Consider the following 18,949-nt stretch of genomic DNA (forward strand, 5'->3'; position numbering starts at 1 on the left):
TGTCGAGTGACTTAGGAGTCTGTGAATGGACTTAACCTGTCTGAGTTTTTTTTTTCTCCCCCTTTCTTTGTCTTTGCACAACTCCAGATCAAAGTTCTCAGAGATAACAGATATTAACCGTGCTTTTTTTTTATGGTTCCGAGGGACGCCACTGACACAGCTGCACAGAAACGCAGTCAGGACTATTAACAGATTGATGTCCGGTTGTCGTCTTGGAGCTGGAGACGGATTGGAGACATGAACAGATTTTATTCCCTGGAGGCGGCGGAGCCACGGGAGGAGACGAAAGCTGCCGGGTCGTTCAAGTTCGTGTCCGAGGCGAAGAGGGACGTGTGGAGGGAAGGCGGAGAGGGGAGGTCGGAGCCGTCCTGTTGTCTCGGTGTCAGAAACATTTCCTACACTGTCAGGTAAACGCCGCATGCAAACGGTTTTGCGTTTGGACTAAAAAAAACAAACAAACAAAAGAACAGAATATGTGCAGGTTCTTTCAGATTAAAATCACACCAATAATTCTCCCAATTTTTTTATAAACAGACAAATTGTAGTGTTTGACTTTAAAGCAAGAATTATTTCAGCGCTTTATTGGCAGGCCCGGGGTGAATAAATAAAAGCGCAGTTAGAATATGGCTCATGCATGTCTCTCTGTGTGTTTGTTTTAGTGAGCGTGTTGGACAATGGTGGGACTTGCCCTCCTGCAGGAAGAGATGGACCCGTCAGATCCTCAATGATGTCTCTTTCTACGTAGACAGCGGGCAGATCATGGGCATTCTGGGTAATTCAGGTTCGTACGCAGGTCGAAAGAGTAACGAGTTCAGTCATAGCCGGGTTTCCCCGTACGACCCCATCAGATCTGGAGAAAATGAGACAAACTCAAAGTCAATTTCCAACATAATCTTGCAATTGTGTTATTTCTATATTCCGCTATCATGTAAGAGAAGTGCTGCTCTGTTTCATCTCAATTTTTAATAATATGAAAAGACAACATGACCACTTGGAGGAAAGAAAAAAGCTGCATTTGTCTTTCAGTTACACCCCAAACTGATACTTTGTTTCTTCTTCTTCTTCTTTTTCTTGTTCTTGTTCTTCTTCTTTTATATGCAGCTCGTTGTGGGGCCTTCATGCGTTTTCCCTGTTTTCCAAGGAAGCTAAACTACCAAAAGTACCCAAACAGAGATGTGTTAAAATGAGAAAATGTCAAACTAATCAGTAAATTAGCTTGAGATTTATGAAACTCCTACGACATGAGTATAATTGAAAGTTGGAATCTCTTCGCTAAAACATATAGGAAAATAAAAATCTCTCCCAGTCTTGTTCCCTTTTCTTTCTGGACACCAGGAACAGAAATATGGGACTGAACAGGGTGCAGTTCATTCCTCCAGCTCTGGTTGTGCCAATAAGCTCGAATCATGCATCAAATGAGTCAGTATGTGGTGATTGACCATGATTGTGTTTTAATTCTGCATCGTGAAGGCTCGGGGAAAACAACACTGTTGGACGCCATTGCTGGCCGGATCGGTAACTCCGGTACCCTGCTGGGTGAGGTCTTCATCAACGGCAGAAAATTGAAGAGGGAAGAATATCAGGACTGTTTCTCCTATGTCTTGCAGGTAAAAAACAAAAAAAAAAATCACATTTTGCCATTTCTGATTACTGAATTTAAACTGGGACCTGCATATTTTTTCACAACGGGCCCGGGGAAGAGGAAACCTCAAGTATAAAGTTAGCTCACTAGAATAAACTGCAACATGTCGAATCTGTCCGGATTACACTAAAATAACAATAATATAACCCTTTTTTTTTGCCATTAACTGATTTTGTATTTGGCTCACATCTACTTTAATTGAAGGGCATGTTATCGTATCTTTCTGATCTTGAACAGTGGTGTGTGTATATTGACCTCTCTGTCACAGACTTATTAGAAATAGGAAATGTTGAATTACTAATAAAATGGTTGACAGACACTCTGAATAACTTTAAAAGGTACAATAAGAATCACCGGCAGAACCAATATTTGTAGCATTAGTGAGTTTCCGTAAGTATTTTCAGAAATGTAATCAAATAAAAGGTTCAATACGAGTTACTTGAGTTTATTCGAGGACTTTTTACTCAACTTTACCGAGGAGGATTCTCTACTGCCCCACTACTTTAGATCACGAACACAAAGACACTCACACTTTGGCAAAATCTCCAAACAGGCCGCCCTGCCCTCTTTATGAAATTAACTTAAGACCCTTGATAGCCTCCTCATACACCTAATCTCTCAATGAGAGGTGCTCATGTGTGTCCAAAGCTTGAATTAAAAACAGTAGTTTTAAAAACGGGCTTTGCTTCATTTCAAAATCGTCTCTCTCCCTTCGCTGATAGCAAAGCTTTCTGCTCTCTAAGCTTCGTCATTAACTTCCTCCGCTAAGCCGCAGATGAGGAGGTGATATGAGCTCCTGATATTAAAGTCATTCGGAGGAGACAATAAGGAGGACTGGGACCGGGTGGCGTGCCATGTGTTAATTGAAGCAGGTCCAGCTGCTTGAAGTGTGTGTGTGTGTGTGTGTGTGTGTGTGTGTATAACAAGGCTATTTGCATAGGAAAACTTGAATATTTAAATATAAGTTTAAAAAAAATATATGTGCAAGATTATGAACCGATCTATTGAATGTTTCTTGGAAATGTTTATTCTGTTCCATGAAAATGTCCTTCTTTGGGACCTGAACAGGGACATGAATATTATAACATGGTTTTAACTACAAATTTTTGATAATTATTAAGATGGTAATATATTACATTAAATTGAGATAAGGGGTAGAACTTCTTCCTACTCCTTCTCAAACAGAAAAGTGGTGGTAAACAAATTATTTTGTTCTTGGTTATGTATGCACACGTTTTCTCTGCGCTACTGATTGCTTGTTTTCTTGTTTTTTTTTTAAAAAAAAACAACTGTTCGAAATAAACAAATCAGATCAAAATCAAATCATGAAAAGCCATGAAGTGTTCATCCGAGTTCACTGATGTGAAAATGGATATCAAATTTGACATATAGTTGATGCACATTTATTTATTTTGTATTCTCTAGAGGTTTTCCACTGAAAGTTATCAGAAGTTAAAATTAGCATTGAATTGTTTTGGTTTTTTTTGGTCTGTTTTTCAGAGTGATAACTTGCTGAGTTATTTGACAGTGGAGGAGACCCTGACTTACACCGCCCAGCTGGCCCTGCAGAAACACTCAGCGGAGGCCATCAAGAAAAAGGTTGGAGGGGATTTTCTGCGTTCTGTCCACTGTTACGGGTTTCTCTGCTTCGAGCAACATGTTCACACAATTTGTGAGGAGAGCAAAACAAAGAAGTGTTGCTAATGATCTTTGAAACAAGATTGTAGGCCTCTGTTAGAGATCAACTCTAATATCCTGGTATTTCTGTTATTTTGATCCAGAGAAAAGCAAAGCGTATTTCCCTTTAATAAACGAAATGATATCTTACATTGATAATCAGCCTGCCTTGGTGGTAATTACTGCTCACCGACCTTGACCTGTGGCCTACATGTAGGTGTCGGCAGTGATGGCTGAGTTGAGTCTCAGTCACGTGGCGCACAGTGTTATTGGAGGGCGAATTTTCCCTGGGATCTCTGGTGGTGAGAGACGGAGGGTCTCCATCGCCAGCCAGTTACTCCAGGATCCAAGTAAGTTTCTCCTGACTGGAAACAGCTGAGATGAGCTACAGGCATTTTATCCATGAAAAAGTCTTCTGAGGTCTGCAGCTAATTTAATCGTTATTATGAAATAAACAGCAGACAGACATTATTCTTCAAATTGTGAATCTCAGATCCATTAAAATGATTCATTAAAAAAATACCTAGGCCTGGGAGGAGGGATATATAAAAATGAATTTTGGGAGGTTTTAAAAATAAGCCATACAATTTATTTAAAGTTTAATCAAACACATTTGTTTTTAAATGTAATGTTCAACAATGATTCAATAATAACAAGGCTAACCAGTTTGTTTCAGTAATATATTCTCCACCACATTTAGATAATAAAGATTTTAGTTCAGTTATCTGTGCTAAATATAGAGCTGATATGATATTATTATTGATAACACATTAACTTATTAAAATTTAAAAACAGTCCTAACAGTTATAAAAGAAAAAAACACTCTTTTGTAGCAAGAACATAAGCTTGCATCCAACAATGACAAACCAGCATTGAGTCACTATCTTAAAATACATAGACTGTGGTTATGGCCTTTAGTTAACTTAGGTTTTGTAAATTAACCTATTGGAAGCTTATATAGCCATGACATAATTACCTGGGATTTTCCAAAATTGTTTAAAAGTATAATAATCTTAGTTTATAAAAAACGTCTGACTTTAGAATAACTTCTTTAAAGATTCCTTCTTTCATTATTCTTGCATTAAGTAAATAATCATTCTAACTGAACTAAAAAAAGAAAAGCTTAGTAAAAATAAAAATATCTTTTTACAAAGTGTCTAGAAATGAACTATACAGACACAATTCATCTGGAAATTACAAGAGAAAACCGAGCAAGCAGGACAAGATTGGAAAATTTCACCAAAGCGTTCTAATTAAGGCATTTCTTTTATATTTTCCAGTCACACTAAATGCATAAACTACAAAATGCAAACAAGACAGAACGCAGAACCTTCGTGTGAAATGACACGGGTTCAATAAATGACCCGTGTCTCATCCCAAGAGTTGCAAAATCCCCCTTGAATAAAACAAAAGAATCTAAATGGTGCTGAGATAAGGAAAGGACAGAAAAAGGGATGGGGAGACTGAGAAGAGTATTAAAGGACCGGGTTATCACACCATGAGGGGAATGAGCACAGACCCACCTCTGAGTGTGTGTGTGGGTGTGTGCTCCTCCTAGGTGCGCTTTATCAGGTCGGTAGTGCTCCAGGGAGGACTGAGGGTCTTAGTCCTCATTCAGGATTAACTGGCCATGAACACATACATTCCCAGAGAGTCACAGTCAGAGTAATGAGAAGTTCCCATTCGCTGCCTCTCCAATCAACCAGGAAATGAATTAATCTCACAATTAAAGCATCTACTAATTCCACCCTGCTTTCATAATGCAAAGAGGCAATCTTTTAATTGTTCTAATTAGAGTAATTAACTAAAAAAAAAAAAGAAGAGTGAACTCACTTATCTCCCCAAGTTAAATTGGACCTACAGAGAGGCCTGCAAGTGCCACTTTAAGTGCAAGTGCTGTTGAAAGTTTTCTGCCTGGGTCAGGAGGAGTCGCTGTCCAATCTTTAACTTGTGCCCAGAGTTTCAGTGTGTGACAGTGATGAGGTCACTGGGATGGTGTTCCTGCAGGGGTGATCTTGCTGGATGAGCCAACCACTGGCCTGGACAGCATGACGGCCAATCAGATCGTGGTGCTGCTGGCAGAGCTGGCTAGGAGGAACCGCATCGTCATAGTAACCATCCATCAGCCACGCTCGGAGCTCTTCAGGGTGAGTTTTAGGATGAAAAGCAAAGTGGAGTTACTGGAAGTCTTGGGTCAGATGGGTTCATGAAAGTAACTTTATGGTGATGAAGTTGTTAGGAATGTATTTGACGAGTATCCCCCCAAAATTAAGTAGAAACTCTGTTAATTAAACAAGAGTGATTTGTTGGTTGTTATAAAACAGAGGAATCTATTGCATTGTAAAAAAAATGTAAATAAACCAAAGAGGACTGGTTTGAATCTGTTCTGGATGGTGGAAAGCAGCAAAAAGTCCAAAGATAAACTATAAGTGACCTTCAGAAGACAAAGAAACGTCTGAAATGGAGCTATTTTGAAAAGAAAATGAGACGAAAATATCAGCTTCTAGATCTGGAAAATGGTTCTATTGCCTCTAGAGGAGCAATCCATGCCACAATTTTCTCATTTTTCTTTCCAAAAAATATTGAAAATCAGAAATCCATTATCTTTCATTTAAAAATGATGCACTATTTTCTGACTCTGATGAAGACAGCGGCCATTGAAATGTTTGCTCCCATGAGGTTTAGACAAAAACGTTTGTGTTGACCTATCGCAAGTCAAGAAGTAAAAAAAAGAATTAGATAAAAATCTAGGGATTGAAATACTTTTGCATAAATGTTAACTGTGAGGTAATCTGTTCTCATGTGTGTTGACCTGTCAGGTGTTCAGCAGGATCGCCATAATGAGTCGGGGAGAGCTGGTGTTTTGTGGTCAGCCAGAGGAAATGGTGGATTTCTTCAGCCAGTGTGGATATGAGTGCCCAGAGTACTGCAACCCTTTTGATATCTATGGTATCAATAACACAGAGCAACATTTCAGTACAAATGTAGCACAGTAACAGAACACCATACATGTACAGCAGCAGACGTTAAAAACCTATGTGATGTCAAACAGTCGACTTCACCTCTGTGGACACGCGCAGCAGTGAGAGGGAGGCCGCCACTTTCAGTCGGATGCACGAGATTACATCGTCCTATCAGAGGTCTGCCATCTTCCAGAACATGCTGGACAAAATGGAGCAGAGCCTGCAGATTTCAGACAAACCTGCCATCCCCTTTAAAAACAAAGAGTCACCCAACTGCACTGCCAAGCTTGGAGTTCTGGTTAGGTCTGTAGTCTTTACTGCAGCTTGGACTCTTTATAGCAGTGGTTCCCAAAGGTTTTTCTTCTGCCCCCCCCCTATGGATTACAATAAAATCCCCCCCAAAAAGAAAAAATAGAATAAACTGGGCACACACATCGTTCAACCAGACATAAACCACATATTTTGTTTTCAAACTCCACTGAAGTTTATTTCACACTTCAGGTTGCAACAAAACTACAAACCATCTTTACAGTGAAACCCTTTTGTTTAACTGTTTGTTTTTTTTCATTCATTCATACCGCTTCCCGCCCCCCCCCCTGCAATGGCACTGCACTCCCCCTAGGCGACGCGCCCCACACTTTGGGAGCCACTGCTTTATAGCAACAATGAGTTTTGTGTCTTAACGGCTGTGTTTGATGTGTGTGTTTTGGGTTTTTTTTACGTTTAGGCGAACAGTCCGAAACCTCTCCAGAGACAGGATTGGTGTGATCATGCGTCTGTCCCAGAACCTGATCTACGGTTTCTTTGTGGCCTTCTTCGTCATCCATCTAGACATGGATGTGACCAAGGGTGCAGTGCAGGACCGAATAGGAATGATCTATCAGTGTGTGGCTGCTTCGCCTTATACTGGCATGCTCAATGCTGTTTCTCTCTGTGAGTCCACCAACACCATATTTGCCTGTTCTAACACTCATGGTTTATTAAGTATTGTCAGCAAGCCCGCAATTTTACTTGTTATGCGGCTTTACAAAGCTTATTTTTCAGTTTATGTCATGGTGTAACAAGCTTTAATGGATTTTAATGGTATTTTCTTTGACACATGATGCAACATGTTTTCACTTTATGGAAAAAGTAAACAGGTCATTGCTTGATCTAGCTGTTGGACACAGTGCCCAATTTAGCTGAGTGATGTCTTTAATGTGTTGCCCAAACCAAACAAGGATTAAATCAGACTCGATGCTGACCAATGAAAGATTTACCAGAAGACAGCAACTTGCCATCATCTCATTTGTACATCAAGTTACAATACTTGCAAACAAGATGGCTGTAGAGCTAAATCTGTTGCTGAGACCAGGTGGAAGGTAGATGTACAAAGTGCTGTGCAGTGGCTTGCTTGAGGATATTACTTTGCCGCTTCGTGCTGACAGCAGCATTCACAGCAGTGCAGTTTCTATTACCGCACAAATTGTTCAAAAACAGTGCAGAGAACATGTCAAAAACGTCAAGGTGCTGATTTATCCCTCAAATTTCCCCCAGAGTACAGACAGATCGAGCATCCGTGGGACGTTCTGGACAGATAATTTAGACGCATGCAGTTTCCAGTGGTAGAAGTGTCCGCTGCGTTTTCATGCCACAGGGTAATCTCAGAGGTCATTCCCAGCTGCGGTTCAAAGTCAGGAGTGAACCAGATGGCATGACAGACTGAAAAAGTGGACCCTTTCTCGGTGATTTATCTCAGTTGTTTGATTGTGTTTAGCTATTCATGCTTAAAGGGTAATGAACCTTTTCTCCACCACCGGTTCAGTTAAGCACAGTGAACTTTAACCTACAAACCTACAATGTCAGTATGGCCTAGTCTAGATTATGTTTTAACTCATGTATGCGAGTCTTTTTGGGGTTAACATGTTCAAGACTTCCTCAATAAAAGGTATAAAACATTCTAGTTTAACAATTTCTTGTTTGTCTACAATTAATCTTACATTTCACATCACTTCTAGATTATATACAGAGTTATCTAAAAAGCTCAATTTAATTGATCCTGTTCTTTTAGCTAAGTATCTGCTGCTTATCGGCTGAGTCTAAAACATAAGCTTTAGGGCTGTAGATATCAGATAAAGAGGATAAGAGGTATGATAAAACAATGAATTGAGCATGGGGTCGCAGCCAGAGGTAGTGCCTGCTTTATCAGACTGACCTTGAAATTTGCTGAAAAGATATTACACTGAACTGCATGTTGTAAAGTAATGACTTTACTGCGTTAGGTGGACTGAGTTCTCGGAAAAGAATTCAGAATCGGCTCATCGGTTCGATTTATTTAGGGGATTTAGCAGTTTCAGATAATTAGTTATTAATAATGGAGCAAATGACCAACAATAAAAGTGGGCAATGAAAGGTTATAAATGTTCTATTTTTTTACTTTAGGAATCTTGTTAACTTGACAACTCTACTCAAATGTCATTTTTGTTTCTGAGACTTTTTGGAGGGTCAGTATCAGAACTCTGAACTCATAAAGTTGTCACTTTGTTTTTTTCTCCCCCCCCCCAACAGTCCCTGCGCTGCGAGCCATCAGTGATCAGGAGAGTCAGGACGGCCTGTACAGCAAATGGCAAATGTTCTTGGCCTACATCGTCCACATCTTGCCCTTCAGCGTCCTGAGTGTCGTCATCTTCAGCTCCTTTATTTACTGGTGGGCAGCTGCAAATGAATCCTCATCAAGCGCTCGATGAGTGTTGTGCAAAACAGCAACTCTTAATTCTGTCTGTTTTCCCTCTTCTCAGGACGGTGGGGATGCACCCGGACACGTGGCGCTTTTTGTGTTTTACTGCTGTCGTTCTTGTTCCCCATATAACAGGTGAGCTGATAAGATGATGCTTATAATTAGACGTTTTGTCTTGCGTAGATATTTGCTCTAGAACATGTTTTTAGACCCACTGTCTTCTGTCTGTGCACTGTCTGTCTCGGAAGACAGACATACGGAGGCCAGTCAATCAATTTTGATGTCACTGAGCAGTTCATGTATTTTGTTAATTCTACTCAAAATGTGAAATTCATTGTGGGGAGAGTGGGACTTTTTTGGGGGGAGTTACACCTTTGTGCAAACAATGTCACCAAGATAATAATTATACACTTAAGATGTATGTAAAATGAAGGTTATTATGTATATAACATAAATAAATGTGTGAAATTCATAGTTTACAGTTGAAACTAGGTATTTGTAAAGACATGTGGCCTGTTTTTTTCTTACTTTTTGACATTAAATTAGAGAAAAAAATGTAGGACCTAAAAATTATTAATATTTGCTAAAATAATAATTATTATTAATTAAAAGTAAAAAATAAAAAGGGAGATAGTTTAAAAAATATATTTTTTGCTTTTGTTTAATGCAGAAGTTTGCATAAACTTGGCACTTACTTTGCCATGTTTTGTTTGTGCATGTTTTCCTTCCACTACATTTTCCATCAATGTGCCTCAATTCAGCAGTCTGTGAACACCTGGTTTCTTCAGCAATTACCTATTTGACTTATCCCACTTATGAAAGATGTCAATGACTTTCTGCTGGACAATTGTCAAGTCAGCAGTCTTGTACATGATTGTACATGCTAAAGCAACACATTTATGTATTCATTTACTTGCTGATTTTATTCTAATATTCAAAGAAACAAGATTTTGGGTTTATGTGCATAGATGTTTAAAATTGTAGTTTAAAAGGACAATGTTCTCATGTTTTACCATTTTGAGTGACTTGTTTTCCTGTATGTATTGAAATCCCCAACCTTTTCCTCAGGGGAGTTGTTGACAGTGGTTCTGCTAGGAGTGGTCCAGGACCCTAATATGGTCAATACTGGGATGGCTTTACTTAACATTGCAGGAATCCTGGTGGGATCTGGTTTCCTCAGGTTAGACGAACCACACCGGAACCTCGTTTTAATACATCTGAAGTCAAATCCTTTTTTTAAAAAAAAACAGATATTTGACTTGTAAGTTTTAAATGTGGTTGACTCTTCACATCTACAGAAGCACAAAGCAGATGCCGGTGGTATTTCAGTGGCTCAGTTACCTCACTTTCCAGAAATATGGCTGTGAACTTCTCATCGTCACAGAGTTCCTCGATCTGGAGTTCAACTGCAGTAAGTTTTTTTTTGTGGGGTCTTTTTATTGACAGATTTGATTTAAAACACATTACTGGTGTTTCCTAATGTTTCGTAGACATATAATGTGCTTCCCTTTCCTAACTGAAAGCATACAAACATTTTACATGTATATGATTTTTTTTATTGTTATTTTTTTTTGCTGATCCTTTGCAACTTTGATATTTGATTTTGTGACTGATAAAGAACGAGTTCAATGTTCAAGGACTCTTTAAGTTGTGCGCGGGGTAACGTCAAGGTTCTTGTCTGCTTGTTTAGGTTAAAAAAAAAAAAAAAATATTTGAGTTTGATTGTTTCTGTTTTGTGTTATTCCAGACGGAACCAAATCCTTACCAGGAGCCTGTGTGATCACTTCAGGGGATCAGATCATTGACATAGGCTACCCCGGTGCTTTGTCGCGGTACACACTAGACTTTGTTCTCCTCTACTCCTTCCTCCCTGCTTTGGTTGTGATGGGAATTATCAGCTTCAGGATCAGGGATAAACTCATCCGCCACTAAAAAGAAAACCTTTCTATTAACGTGCCTTAATTCTGGCATGCCGGTCAGTTCTTCTGTGGTTCGGTTTTTGTATTTTGTCATAGTTTACTGTAACTGTGTAAAAATGTGTCCTAAAAAGTACAAGAACTGTCCAATAGATCAGGACTAGGATGGCTAATAAGTTTAAATTATCTTATTTTAAAGTAGTTAGAAAAACATAAAACTATAGATATGTGAATCCAGCATTTGCTCATTTTAAATGTTCTTGTCAGTCTTCACATAAAATTTGCACATTATCTTAGTATTTCTGCCAGCACTTTAATTTTTTTTAAGCTAGACTTATTATTTTTTCTATATATTTCTTGAAATTGACTGTATTGCCAATAATGAGTTTTGAAACAAGCCCACTAATAACCCCAACAATGTTTCAAACATTGGAGACAGAAAAGACAGCACTGGCTGAATATAACTGTAATTTTTAAGTTATAATAAATACCTAATACTGTCAGAAAAATACGATTGATAGCTTTTTTTTTTCACTTACTGTAAAGAATGTTTTAAATAATAGAAAGTTGTTGTAACTTGTTTTTAGAAAACCTCATTTTAATAGCAGTAGATTGAACAATTCTTAACCAATAATGCATATATTGCAAAGAAAGAAAAGAGCCTGTAAAAAAAGTTAAATACAGCAAAATGTTTATTATATGTACACAATAAAGTGTTGTAACAAATTTATCTCTTATGTCTCCAGCTGCAGTTCTTTCCATGACTTCGCTGCATTTCTTTTATACTGCTCCAACTCCTGAAAAACAGATTCAGACAAAAAAAAAAAAAAAAATACAGACATAATTGTTTTGTTTCCTGGTGTGAGGTCAATTTAAAAATATGCATTTTTCTCTCATTTTCTGACTATAATGAAAAATAAACACATATTGTTCAATCCAGCAACATGTGATTCACTTAATTAAATGCAAACAACGCAAAGATAAAAAAAAATATCAAACTGACGTTATTAATCTGACTTAATTTTACCTCTATTTTCATCAATTCTTTTTTTTATATTTTAAATCTTTTGATGAGGATAAAATGCTCCCATGGTGCAGTTCATTGACAAAGCAACACCGCCCCTCTGTTTTAATGCTCTTGCGAAATAGGTTTTGTGTATTTTTTTGCTCTGGCAACTCAGATCAGCCACATCCTGAATCCTTCAGTTCCAGAAAATAATGAGCTGTTATCAGGTAAGAGATAGCAGAGTGTGATTCATGCAGGTTACTGTAGTTCAAGTGCCACAGTGGAACCATGGCATGTTGACAAGAAGATAGATGGTATCAGCTTTTACTATAGAATATTATTACAGTTATGTTAATCACCGAAAGACCAGGCTACTGCAGGGCACAAGGTTACTTTAGAGCACTGCAGATGGTGTGACGTGTAGAAAAGAGGATAAATCCGAGTCTTATTTATGTTAACTTAGTGGAAAAAAAACAGCTACAAGAGAAAGAGAAAACCTCTGGAATATCAGTACAATATCAATAATCTAACATATATATGTTCATTGGTACTATCACAAACAAATAAATATTAAAACAGTTCCAGATAATTTTTAGACTACAAAGCGAGTAAAGATTCTGTGAAGTCATTGAGTAAATAGGCCTCACTGTATAATTTAAAATGTGTGTGTATGTTTTTCTTTAACAAACTAGTTTCTTTCTTAAAATACAGGATTGTCCACTTTAATAAAAACATTAAAATATTGGAAAAAAATGATCAGGACCTCATTAATATCTTTATTGATGCTTATAAAGGTAAATCTTATAAGAAGAGGCTGTCCAGACTATATGTGTGCTTAGAAAATAATAAAAAAACATCTACATTATATATTAAAAATACATGGGAAAAGGAGGCTAAAATAACGCTGACGGAGGATGAGTGGCTCAACATTTGCCAAACAAACTCCACCACCACCAGCTCAGGACACTGGAGGGAATTTTCATGGAAGAATATTGTTAGGTTTTTTATAACCCCCAAAAGAACATTTTCTCAGACCGGAAGAGCTGAATCTGGGCAATGTTGGAGACGATGTAACAATATAATGGCTGACAACTTTCATATTTTCTGGGACTGCCCATTGATTTATCCCTATTGGCTAAAGGTAGCCAAAGAGATAAAAGTAATTCTTGGTTTTGAAATAGAGCACAATTTTAAAATTATATATTTAAGTTATTTACCAACTGAACTCAACACTCAAGATAAGTACCTTCTGAAAATACTACTGATAGCAGGAAAGAAATCAATAACAAGAAAGTGGCTTAGTGGAAGCCCACCGACATTGTGTGACTGGTCAGCCACTGTAGAAGAAATACGTGAAATGGAAATGCTTACCTTCTCCATAAGACTCCAGGAAAACAAAATTCAAAAATATTGGTCAAAATGGTTAACTTATAGGAATGCTAAAGCAAGTTGAGTATCATTAATTAATTATTCGGGGTGGTAATTGAGGTTTGGCGCTGTAAAGTTTTGCAGGACTTGGTAACTATGCAAAGAAACTCTCTCCTGTTTGACTCTTCACGGGTCTCTTCATACATTGTAACCTGTTCACCTGAACTCTGTCTGTAATTTAATTTTATTTTGTGTGTGTAGTATTGCTGTCCCCCTCCCTTGGTGACCTTTCAGTTCTGTATGCAGTTCATTGTACTTGTTGTGATTTTTTTTATTTTATTTTATTGTTACTATTATTTCCTCTCCTTTTTTGTGTTGTGGCTGTATTTTGCCATGTATAAAAATCTGATCAAAAATAAAGTTTAAAAAAAAATAATAAAAAAATACAGGATTGTGTCTTAGTAGTTATGGTATTTTTTTGCTGGTAATTTTTGTACTGCTGCTTTTCTCTATAATTTATGCTTCATAAAAATGTTTGAACTTGAATCTTTTGCTTTACTTCCAGTTGTCCTTGATGGTAATCTTTCTTCCATTGGTAAGCATGTAATAATTAATGTTCAAAACCTGGATATTTTAGTAAAGACAAATTCTCCAGCTCAGCATTAACCTCTCATATTTTATATAAAGTAGAATGTGCCATGAAATGAAGAAATCATGCTTAAAAGTCTTAACCTCATTGTAAAATGAGGAGGAAAAGAAAAACAAAAAAGCAGAAAAGTTAAGTTTATTAAAAACTTCTTCTCTAAATATAGTCTTTATAACTAACATCAAGTCATACCTGTCTTCTCATTTCTTTATATAAATTATTTTGTTACTTATTGTCTGTTAATACCTGCTTTCCTTGATATGGATTACAAAGTTCAGGGACACAGAGACCAAACATTGCCCACTATCTACAGTTGTCTGTCTAAAATCAGACAACTGTAACAACTATTTAACTCTAAAGAACCGAGTGTGTAAGAGTTAAAATTGTGTTACCTGATCTTTTTGTGCTCTCATTGCATCAATTTGAGGCTCACTGTACTGTGGGTCTTTGGCTGGATCTTTCAGCTCTCTCTGCTCACTGTGGCTCTGGGAAAACAGGATTGTTCCCATGTACTGAAAACATTTATGTTCTTGTATGTGAGCTGAAACAGAGAAGTGTGCTGCTACCTCACTGGGAAAGACTCGCTCGTACACTTTCTTCCACAGATCTTTTGGGTTTTTGGCATGTAGAGACGTTATGTCGATGTCAGTTGAAGGAGGCGACCCTAAATATCAGGACACATTATTTTAAACTCAATATCTCACAATCCTCTACATCCAAACAAACTATACAGTTCCTTTAAAAAAGTACAGGTGCATACCAATAAATTAGAATATTATTGAAATATTATTTAATTTAGTCGCTCAGCTCAGTTTGTGGTTCTTATGTGGCAAATCTGAAAAAGTTTACCCGCGGATGTTTCATCATGCAGTGTTTGTTTTTGTGGCACACAGCAGTCCTGGTTTATTTTATATGTGTTGCGTCATTTGGACAGTAGGTGGTGCTGTTGCTCACCTATTTGACTGAAAGAGTCAGAGCCAGCTGGGATGATGAGAGGTTTACCTGAGTCACAGGACACAGTTTTCCTGATTGTAAATTAAAAAAAAGACAGAAAAAAAAACAAGCAAATGAACTCAAGACATGTTGCTATTATGATTGTTCTCTGCTTTTATTTATATAACAGATAGTTACCAATCTAATATATACAACAACAAAAAAAGAGTTTGAACAAAAACTAAATGAGAGCTTTCATAAAAGGATATGAACTGCTGCAGTAGATGCTGATCATTTCAGAACTTCTGAGTTTCTGATTAGAAAGTTACTTCAAAGAGTTACATCTAAGTTCTTCATATTCTACAATTTCATATAAAATTCCCTCTTAAATAATGAAATCTCTTTGCATTAATTGGTCATTTGGTCCTCACCCTCTGTCCAGACCAAACGCCAGATGTGAGAAGAAGCTCTTGGTTTTGGACATGAGGCTCTCTGATTTAATGCTAGTGAACTAATATAAAGAACAGACAGAGAAAAACAGAAATGAAAGCAGCTTAACAGCAGATGGAAATCAAACCGCATATGGACAGATAGCCTGCTGGGGTTCACTTACAATCAGAGAGGCTGCGTAATAGTGGGCAAGAAAACGGAGGGTTTTTCTAATAACTTTCTTCTCGTCAGAGTCAAAGTCCTGCGACATAAATAAAAAAACTTTCACTTTAAATCTGTCACACCAAGTAGACCAGACTGCTTGTAATTTATCAAGAGATGACATTTTCATTGTATGCACACACCTCATTTTAACTGAAAGCAGTAAACAATAGACGTACTGTCCAGACAATGTAGAGCATTTAAATTGTGTGCTTTACCTGAAAGAGGTCATATTTGCTGCCGATGATGAGCAGTGGGACGGGAAAAGGACTGATCAGCTCTCTGTCCTGTTGAAAGATGAAGTTAAACCTTCAGAAATACATATGAAAATAAAGCCAGCATTAAATATACAAACATCAAGTAAACAAAAATGGAAAACCACAATGATCTCTGCCCGTACTGGGTAATCTTTTGGTAAGACCCGAACTGCTGGGTGAGCAGCCTTCTGCCGTTTGCCTCCAGGTTTGGACTTCTGTGCCTCAGAAAAGACTTTTCCCACATGTGCTTGAGCTGCATTCAGAAGTTTCTCCATGGTTCCCCACAGAGCGTTGGGTTTGGACAGGTCCAGAACGAGCACAAAAGAAAGAGACCTGAGAAAAAACACGCATTCAGGAACAGCTGCCTCTTTACTACCAAGAAGCTTTAAATACAATAATAAGGCAATAAGTGACCAACCTTATACTGTCTGGAGTGATGGGGATCTGGATGAGGTCTGAGAGAGAGGTTCCCCCTCCCAGTTCCCACAGGTGGGCTATATCTTTGGGCTGAAAGCGGAAAGAGGAGGTCCGGTTTTACAGCAGGAAAGTAACTGGCTATTTATAAAGACTTACATGACTTCGGCATTACAAGTGAACTGACTACAACTCAAAGAACACCATGCTAATGCTAAACCACCACCATTGAGTGAGAAAAAAACAGGTTGATACATAAAAGTTCAAGAGGAAATATTTTTTTAGCCTTCTCACTACAATTCTATTTAGTTTGCATCATAAATAAATTTAAAATGAAAAGTAAAAGAAATAGTTCCAAATTCACCTTTAAAAAGTTTTAAAAGAATTTAGATTCTAACTCAGTTTTACATCAGCTTCCTTGTTCATGCTCCAGTCACCTGTTGCCGCGAACCCCTGATCAGTGCTTATTGTGCTGGACTACTAGGAGATCCACTAAATACGTTTGAATTGCTTTAAATGTAACATAACTTAAATAATATAAGGAATACTTTTTAAGCTGTTGTTGAGACGCTTATCAAGGACACACACTCACAAGCTTTTACACACCTGGCATGTTTCACTTACACACAAAGGCCTTTGTAGAAATGGAAACTTAAGTTGACGTAACACATCAGCTTAAGATATAGGGACTGGATCGTCCCTATATCTTAGGAACGTGTCTTAGATATAGGGAATGGATCGTCCGTTTTTGATCAGATGCTGTATAATTTCGGTTATATTCACTTCACAACAAATTAGCCTGTGAGGGTAAGCGTCTCTCTTTTCTAGCGCTAAAAAAGAATAAAAAAAGTAAACTGATTATTCTGTGTGGCTGATTTCCTGTTTGTGTGCTCACACGTTTTTGGTCCGTCAAGTTTAAATCACAACACTGTCAATCTTAAAAACAATATTTGTGCTTCTTCAGCCTATTAGAAATCTCATGGAAAGGTCTGAGATCATCAAAGATCATGTGGGGTCGCCTTACTGTGTTGTGTCCTTTGGCCCGCCTGCCAAACGTATACTCCAGTGCTAGAGTTGGCTTTGGTGGCTCATCTCTTGTGGAGAAAAAGAAAGGAATTTAAGGGTAAGCAGAATTCAGCTGTGTGCAATCTAACTTGTTCAGAATAAATAAAGCCTCAGAGGTTTGTTGCAGAACGTTAGTGAACAAACAGCATCACAAAGAGCCAGGAAAAAGCAGGCAGATCAGGACGAAAGTGATGGATTAGGGAAGCATCCAGGAATCTTATGGTAGCTCCGGTGGAGGCGATGGTGCCATCAATCCAACCTGACTAAGCTTCAGACACTTTGCAAAGAAGCTGCAGTTGCAGCAAGAGATGCTCCGGATATTATTTATAAGTGTATACGTATTTAAAAAAAAGATAAAGACTTTTTCACGAACAAGTTGTGTAAATGACTCGTCATGGATTCTACTTTGTCTTGATGAAATGTACAACTTCCCTGATGTCAGCGTATTGTTTGCGTTGTGAATATTTCTTCCGTAATTGTATTTTTGTTAGGCTCTCCTAAGTTAGCTGGCCCATTTAAGAAAAAGGCTTAAAATAGTGAGAATAAGAAACAAATGTGCTTTCTGCTGAGATTTTTTAAAATACCTTTAAATTGAGACACAAACATTGTCCTGATATTTTGATTTATTGGTTTTGCAATGAACTTTCATTTATTGCCTGCTTGTGATGAGCCTATATACTGTTATTTTGTTTAATCTGATTTCTTTTTTATCTACCATAAAAAGTCTGCATTTCACAGATGATGAATTATGAGTTGGTAGTTTACACTATAACTACTCACCTCTCCAGACATCTGAGGAGAATTGACGTTTTACCCTGAAAAAGACGAATTGACTTCATAAGTTATAACCTATGATTATTTTAAGGTTTGGAGCTTGTCTTTCAACATATGAAAACAATGTAACGAGGCTGTACCAACCCCAGTTTTGCTCCCTATCAGAAACACACTCCTTTCGCAGACCGTCTCTCCTCCGTCCCCCTCTCCAGCTCCGCTCTCCTGACTCTGGACCTCCGCCGCTGCCAGCTCCCAAAGCGTGTCTGAACTGGCAAAAATGAGAGAGAATAAATTCAGGACGTTTCGGAGAAATAGTCTCTTCTTTCTAAGAGAGCTTCGTGGCAGGAATAAATTCTTTATTTGGGGGATTATCACCTCATTTTTGCCATTGAACCAAGGAGTTAGCGAAAGGACTCAAACGACAAGCGTTGCTACAGCAACGTCGACGTCGGTCTTTTTCTGGGCGTTAATGGCGGACTTGGGTGCCATCTATAAGTGCATACCGCCACCTACCGTTCTGGAGCATGAAATGCGGGCTTCAGCATTCTAAAAACATCCACACACTGCAGAATATGAAGCTGGTTTTAGCTAAAAATTCAATTCGTGGTGATTTGTGTGTTTCTTTTAAACAAACAGCAATATGAAACGGATCCCTTCCATGTAAATATCTTTCATAATGTGCTCTAATCACTGGAATATTGGAAATGGTAGATTACAGTGTTCTACATTTACAATGGCACAACAGTGCAATATGGTGGATATGTCAGAATGCTTTGTCTTATTTATAATATATTATATTTTAAAACAACTGAATTACCAATATTAGATAGTGGTAAGGACGTTTAGGTCAATTAAAGATTATGCAAGATCAAGGAAGTTTATAAACACAAAAGGAAACGATTGAACAGAAAATCAAGGTTA

At 37.8% G+C, this 18,949-nt stretch overlaps 2 protein-coding genes across 2 annotated transcripts; one reads left to right on the plus strand and one right to left on the minus strand.

Moving 5' to 3' along the window:
• The first annotated feature begins 237 nt into the window (after nt 1-237).
• On the plus strand, nt 238-11,644 carry abcg5 (ATP-binding cassette, sub-family G (WHITE), member 5). The gene is made up of 14 exons (XM_028007360.1): nt 238-407; nt 660-781; nt 1,471-1,607; nt 3,143-3,241; nt 3,537-3,669; nt 5,327-5,466; nt 6,139-6,268; nt 6,372-6,585; nt 7,010-7,215; nt 8,830-8,968; nt 9,060-9,133; nt 10,067-10,178; nt 10,297-10,409; nt 10,746-11,644. Exons 1-14 carry the CDS (start codon nt 238-240, stop codon nt 10,928-10,930), a joined length of 1,974 nt encoding a protein of 657 aa, XP_027863161.1. The 3' UTR covers nt 10,931-11,644.
• On the minus strand, nt 11,589-18,555 carry dync2li1 (dynein, cytoplasmic 2, light intermediate chain 1). The gene is made up of 13 exons (XM_028007362.1): nt 18,404-18,555; nt 18,173-18,296; nt 18,035-18,069; nt 17,214-17,283; nt 16,194-16,282; nt 15,919-16,108; nt 15,737-15,805; nt 15,481-15,558; nt 15,299-15,378; nt 14,889-14,959; nt 14,501-14,598; nt 14,327-14,419; nt 11,589-11,711 (listed from the first exon to the last, which is right to left on the minus strand). The coding sequence occupies exons 1-13, from the start codon at nt 18,415-18,417 to the stop codon at nt 11,649-11,651; spliced, it is 1,074 nt and encodes a 357-aa protein (XP_027863163.1). The 5' UTR covers nt 18,418-18,555; the 3' UTR covers nt 11,589-11,648.
• Between the last annotated feature and the right edge of the window lie 394 nt (nt 18,556-18,949).

The sequence above is a fragment of the Xiphophorus couchianus genome, chromosome 22 (genome assembly GCF_001444195.1).
Source record: "Xiphophorus couchianus chromosome 22, X_couchianus-1.0, whole genome shotgun sequence".
Taxonomy (NCBI): Eukaryota; Metazoa; Chordata; class Actinopteri; order Cyprinodontiformes; family Poeciliidae; genus Xiphophorus; species Xiphophorus couchianus.